Raw genomic sequence first — 6,528 nt, forward strand, 5'->3', positions numbered from 1 at the left:
AAATCTTGAAATTCTTTGGTTCCAGTAGTGATGCAGAAATTGAACACTTCACTTCTAAAGTACCAGCTTAAGTGCTGTGGGAAATCACTGGTTTGTGGATTTTGCTTTCCCCTGGGTTAAAACCCACATCCTAAACCACCAGCTCATATTAGGACAGTGCTGTGATTGCATATATTTTTGCAAACATGCTCAGATTTGTGCAAGTTGTCCAAACCAAAGCTTTGAACAAGAAATGTGACTCTTTGTGGTGGCCTCATATTTCTAGCAAAGAGGAGGGAATGAAGCCACCCTGCCACAGTACGTAACATATAATCAATTACTTAAAGGAAACAATTTCTTTAGACTGTTTCCTTCTATATTCTAACAAATAATAGCTTTCTCTCAAGCATTTTTCAAGCACTCTGATTGTACAATCACTACCAATGTAAGCATTTGAATGAGAAGTGTAATAAAGGAGATTTGTTTATATTCATAGTCCCCTTGAAACGTCACCAAATTCGCTGAAGCTGAAAAGGGTCAGCCGCACCATTCGTGTAAGTCATGAGGCATTCAGGTCTGCCCTTAAACACTTGAGCACACAAGCGTGACACATTGATCAATGGGCACGTCTCAAACAGAGGCCGATCTATCCAAGTTAAAGCCACTTGCCAAACGGATGCCGTTTCAGCAGTAATACATCCACCCATGGCAGACAGCCCTAACATTTGGACCTCTTTTCCTGCTGCTAATACAGCCTACTGACATAAGTCACCTAAAAAATGAGAGACAGCAAATTAGAGAGAAGTGTTCCCTCCGTGCAGAGGACAGAGGATAGGTGAACTTGATGCCCATAAGGGATTATTGATACTCAATAGACATAATATAATGTGAGAAACCGACTGTGAAGAAGCACTTGAAAAAGAATAAAGGAGAGTTCACCCAAAAAATAAGATTTTGTCATCATTTACTCACCCTCATCATTCCAAAGACACATGACTTACTTTCCTCTGTGGGAAAAAAAAGACAAAAGATATTTTGAAGAATTTTCATGCAGGCCTGAGTCATTGAGTTGATCTCGAGAGTCGAGAATATGTAATTTGTTAGATTTCTATACATTCATTCACAAATCAGAGTTCAACACTGAAATCAATTATGCAGAGGTTCTCAAATTAATACTTCACTGGAGGGAACATTTTTAAAGAATGGTGATGTAAAAAACATTCTTCATTCTTCGGAGAATAGTGCACTACGACGTGAGGCAGTGTAAATAACAATTTTCATTTTTCGGTGAACTATCCCTTTAAGATCTTTCAGCTATCCATGCAGTGATTTCAGAATGAAGCAAAGGGACTCAAATATGCTTTACATCAACACTTTATTCAACTGTAACATCTCTTCCCTGCTTTCTTCTCTCCACTCTCTTTGTTGAAATATGCATGCAATCTATCCGTCCTTCCCTCTCTGATGGACACATAAGGGAGAATGGTGTACACCAACATGCCATCTGAAGTCCAGCATTTTAGATGCTGTCACTGCCTATAAAACATTTAAGCATAGTTCTTCTCCCACAGGCACTGCAAAAAGACTTGTAATTAAATGAACAGCTTGCCCAAAGGATAAAAAACACCTTTCAGTGCTATTAATTGGGTATATAGAGCATCAATGTTACTGTTACCACTGAGCTGTTGTTAAGATAGCTTCCATTACAGGTTCTGATCCATAAATAATTGAAAGCTTGAGAAGTTTTCACCCTGAGAACTAAAGAGGAAAAAGTGCTGCTGATAGAAGGTCCAGGAGTTACCCAGTAAGAAATGAGAGCCTTGAGTCTTAGAGTTCTTCTCGACATGGTGCAGATCTGTCAGAGTAAGGGTGCTTTCACGCCTGAGTGTTTGTTTCGGAACCTGGTGCGTTTTCTCCCTTGGTTCGGTTCATTTAGGCATATGTTGAACACGGCAATCGCACTCTGATCCGCACCAAAACAATCGCTCCGAGACAGCCTGAACGAGGTGGTCTCGGCCCGATTGCGAACTCTGGGGCGGTTCGCTTGAGGTGTGAAAGCAATCCGACCCAACTGACCAATGCTATATAAATAGCAGTAGTGTCTGATTCTGTGAGTGAGGACATTAGTTATTGCAGTTGAAAACCAAAAGAGCACCTGTTCCTCGTAAAATGTTGTGTGAATGCGCTTCTCCGTGCGAGAATGCTGTCCCTTGATTCCTGCTCTAGTTGCATTATAACATTCATATAGTGTTTGCGTGTGTCACTGTGTCTTGACACAGTTAACCTCTAGGCAGCGCTGGGAGATCCAGAGAGAGCGCGTTTGAATTTTCTGCAGTATTAATACAAATGTAGTATATAATTTAACAACGGCAATGACGGCTACCTTCGTATAGTGTTTGCGTGCGTCTCGACAGTTACAAATATAGCCACAATAAGCTCATGGAGTGAACTTCTCAATTATCTTGATGGATGACGCGCATGATTTTTTTCCCCAAACCAGTTCAGCGGGAATCCCGCCCAGCAGCTAATTTCATTGTTTGAGGTTACAGTGATGGGTTTAGGGATCAGTGTTTGGTGTAGGCAATCAGTACAGTGATTGACATGACCAATTAAATCTTTAGAATCATTTGCAGGGCGGATTTTCTGCTGAACTGGTGACACAGAGGAAACGCTGACCAATAATGTGACCTGTGCGAACAAATTTTGTTACGCTTCAAATGTTGCCTTGTGAAAGCAAACCGAACCAAGAAGAAAATGCAACATTGTAACAAATTAAGTCCCTGTTTCGGAACAAAACAAACGATCTATATGTCTGAAAACGCCCTAAGTTTCTTCTCGCTCCATTCATTTGAGGTTGTGCATATTGCCGTTTATGTTGCTTTGTTGGCCTGTGGCATCCTGGCAGGGCAGACAAATTCAACATCTTGAATACTGGAAGCATCAGTGGCGTCTCCCTCGCTCCCATCGCTACTCTTGGAGGATGAACTGTCTGCCAGAGAATTCATCTTTTGGCCGTAGAGGTCTCCTATATAAAGAAAAGGCATGCTGGGATGTGGATGTTTTTCATCCTCTGACTGGAGCTGGTCGGACTCCACCAGGGCTTTCTGTCTCTGATAGTACTTGGAGAACTTGTTGAAGATGATGGAGATAGGAAGGGCGACTACAAGCAGGCCACAGATGATGCACAAGGTGGCGACAAGTTTCCCAGCCAGCGTGACAGGATACGTGTCGCCATATCCCACCGTGGTCATGCTGATTGTCGCCCACCACCAGCCCACCGGTATGGTCTGTATTTCTGACTCCTCGTCCTCTTTCTCCACAAAATAGATTAGCACTGAGAAAATAGAGATTCCCACAGAGAGAAAGAGGATGAGGAGTCCGACCTCGTTGTAGCTGTGACGGAGAGTCGCCCCGAGCGAACGCAACCCAACCGAATGCCTCGCCAGTTTGAGGATGCGAAAGATTCGCATGAGGCGCAGGATCTGCACGACCCTTCCCACGTTCTCAAGCTCCGCGCTTTCCTCAGCATCGACGGTTTCGAAGGCCAACGTGGCGTAAAACGGAACAATAGAAGCAAAGTCAATGATGTTTAGCGCATTGCACAGGAATTTGCGCAAACATGGCGTGACAACTAATCGTAGGATGAACTCGATGGAGAACCAGAGGACACAAAAGGTCTCGAACGCAGCCAACACTGGGTCCTCCACCTCTTTCTCATTATCGTCCTTCTCGTTGAACTCAGGCATGCTATGAACGCACATGGCGGCAATACTCATCAGTACCACACTCAGTGAAAACACCGCTATTATTTTTGCAGAACACGAGTATCCAGGGTTTTCCAGTCGCAGCCAGAGTTCTTTGCGGTTCTCAGAGCACCAGGTGCCCTCGAACTTTTCCAGGTCTTTGTCATATCCTGATAGCTCCTCCATGGACGAGTCTAAGCTGTCCTGCAGCTGGTTCGGCGGGTCATCCTCATTTCCCCAGTCGTGATCTCCTACGCATTCTTTTTGTTCTTGAAATCTGTTGCTGCAGCAAGTGTCCAGGTGAAGCTCCTTGATGCCCCAGTATTCCAACTCCTGGCTAAAACTAAACACACACAATTGTTCCATCAGGTGGATCTTTCCAGTATGGTAGAAGTTCAACACATAGCGGAAAAAAGATGGATTGCGATCGAAATAATACTCGCGGTCAGCCGCGGCGTAGTCGTCGCAAAGCTGCAGAATAGCGGCCTCTGAGCTGCAGTAGAGCAATCGGGCCAGCCGTGTGTGGGGGAAGCGTTGGAGGACCACCCGTTCCACTTGCTGCTTAAAGCCGCCAACGTTGAGGTTGATGAAGCTCTCCTCTGGCCCTCGGCGGTGCAGGACCTGCCCATACAGCATGATGGATGCCAGTACATGAAGGAGTAAGTGGGACTGTTGGGCTTAGCAGGTTTGGAGAGGCTAAGAGTGATCAGCTATGGATCCATGCCTATATAGTGGAGGAAAAGAAATGTCTGATTAGCACTTTAAGAAGAAAACTTTTTTTTTTTTTTAGTACTACTCGCCAGTTTACTGTACTGTACCCAACTGTATGACAAGACAAAAACTTAATCAGACACGCAGACAGAGAGACAGACCGACTGCTTCTAACTGTAACAAATGTGATGGGATAAAAGCATTCTGGGGCCCAAATCAGCCTTTATAGCTGCTAATGGATATTGATTCTCTTCAGTGTCGTAAACAAATCCTCAGTGATCATTATGAGCATTTTAACACTATCACTGACTTTTTCTCCTAGTAGTACTGCTGGGCACTAAAATCACATCAGAAATTCAGGACATTCAGTGAATGCTTGACCGTCCCGACATGCAGTGCTTTTGTAAGGTTTGTAAAATGGAAATTCTTATTTTGAGATTATAAAACATGTACAGTATATGGTTTAAATGTGAGACCACTAGCAAAAACTCTTGTATTTTAAAACATAATTTTGAGTGAAAAGTTGAATTTTTTTTTTTTGAAAAACAGCAGCAAACTAATTTTAGCGACAAGTGACATGATTTTCAAAAAAGTATTTTTTAAACACTTTTTGTTTTTCAAAAAGTATTTGGTTTGTCACTCTAGCTGCATGAGCTCTACAAGAACTTCTGGTCCTTTGTACAAATACTGACATGATTAATGTCACAAATACTTGAGGACATATAGGCAGACACTTCAATATTTCTTCTTCATTTAATGTCATAACATTTCATTGTTTTAATTTTTTACATTTTATTCCTAATTTTTAATTATTTGAACTCTAGATTTTCAAGTTGGTTCAGACTTTTGAACCTCACGTGTACAGTAATAATTTCAATTTGCACTACATAAAACGTAAAGAATATTTGGTTGCAACACGGCATTCACACACTAGACCTAAAAACATTTAACTGTTAAATTTGGGTACAACACCAAATTTCTGACTGACATATATGGATAATTGTTAAGAAGTTTCTTGAAAGCAGCACGATGTAGAAGTCGTTTGAACTCCAGCACCAAGTTTAAAAAAAGCACTGCGTAAGCCAAACTACAGTGAAGCAAACATCACATTTTACCTCTTTTCTTTATTTTCTGATGGTATCAGTGGACTGCAAAGACGTTTGGTGTGGATATTGCCATCCTCCAGCGCCTTCCTTGGTCAAGCTGTGTCCGGTGTGCGCTCGTACGCAGTATTTGCCCCATGTCCCGCAGCGGACTGTGTCGGGTGGGACAGTTGGCACATAGTGTGCCACTAATGCACTCGAGGTGCCTCGGGGCAGCTGCGCGTCCGTGCGTCACTGGCCCGTGGCAACTAGTGCGCGCAGCGCGCTTGCGCTTTGCGTTTGAGGACGCGCCTCTCAAGCTCCACGGTGCGGCTTTTCCCCTTATGCATTAGAGGTGAAACGGGAGGGACAATGATAAGAGTGAAAAATAATGGGAGAACGGAGGGATGAAAGCAAAGCTACAGAGACAGATACTTCGACCACCCGTGAAGGGCAGCTAAAGGATTAGAAAACTAATGAAAGACTGAGATTAACGATCCCTCGAGTTTAAGGAAAAAGACAATAGAGGTCCGTTAGAAGAAAAGTCAAGAAAAGCTATTCTGAAAAGTTTGAGGGGAAAGAATCAATCGTCATTTAGCTCTTTTGATAAGCATCAAGTGTGTAATGAGATTTAGAAATAATTTCAACACAAATGCACAAACACAAAAAGATCATAGACAAATTGCAATTAGTTTAAGGAGTGTCATAATTAGAGCATGTAAGCAGCGAGTGATTCGTCAACACGTTCACCTCTGAAGCAGGCTATGTTCTCCCTCTCACAGCACCTGTCGCACGTGCACAGAAGAATTGACAGATGATGCCCTCTAGAGGCCGTCACGAGTACATGCAGACGACTCTTTAGTATTGCTCTTTAAAACATGCATTTTTAAATATCTCACTACCACCAATTAGGTAACTCAAGTAAGAAAGGAAAATAAACTAGTATTGTCCAATAAAGTACAACGTCGTTACTTATGTTCAGCGCCAAAACTCAGAAGCGTCGTAACTCGGGA

General features: G+C 42.8%; 1 protein-coding gene across 1 annotated transcript; it reads right to left on the bottom strand.

Annotated features, from left to right (window-relative positions):
* Nucleotides 1-1,233: 1,233 nt before the first annotated feature.
* kcns3a (potassium voltage-gated channel, delayed-rectifier, subfamily S, member 3a) lies at nt 1,234-6,445 on the bottom strand. The gene is made up of 2 exons (XM_082154960.1): nt 5,549-6,445; nt 1,234-4,446 (listed from the first exon to the last, which is right to left on the bottom strand). Exon 2 carries the CDS (start codon nt 4,356-4,358, stop codon nt 2,850-2,852), a length of 1,509 nt encoding a protein of 502 aa, XP_082011086.1. The 5' UTR covers nt 4,359-4,446; nt 5,549-6,445; the 3' UTR covers nt 1,234-2,849.
* Nucleotides 6,446-6,528: the final 83 nt, after the last annotated feature.

This window comes from Leuciscus leuciscus (genome assembly GCF_965113295.1).
Source record: "Leuciscus leuciscus genome assembly, chromosome: 22".
NCBI classification, from domain to species: Eukaryota; Metazoa; Chordata; class Actinopteri; order Cypriniformes; family Leuciscidae; genus Leuciscus; species Leuciscus leuciscus.

Bases quoted from the DNA above. Each gene is read 5' to 3' on its own strand.
- kcns3a (XM_082154960.1), bottom strand. From the start codon at position 4,358: ATGCTGTATGGGCAGGTCCTGCACCGCCGAGGGCCAGAGGAGAGCTTC.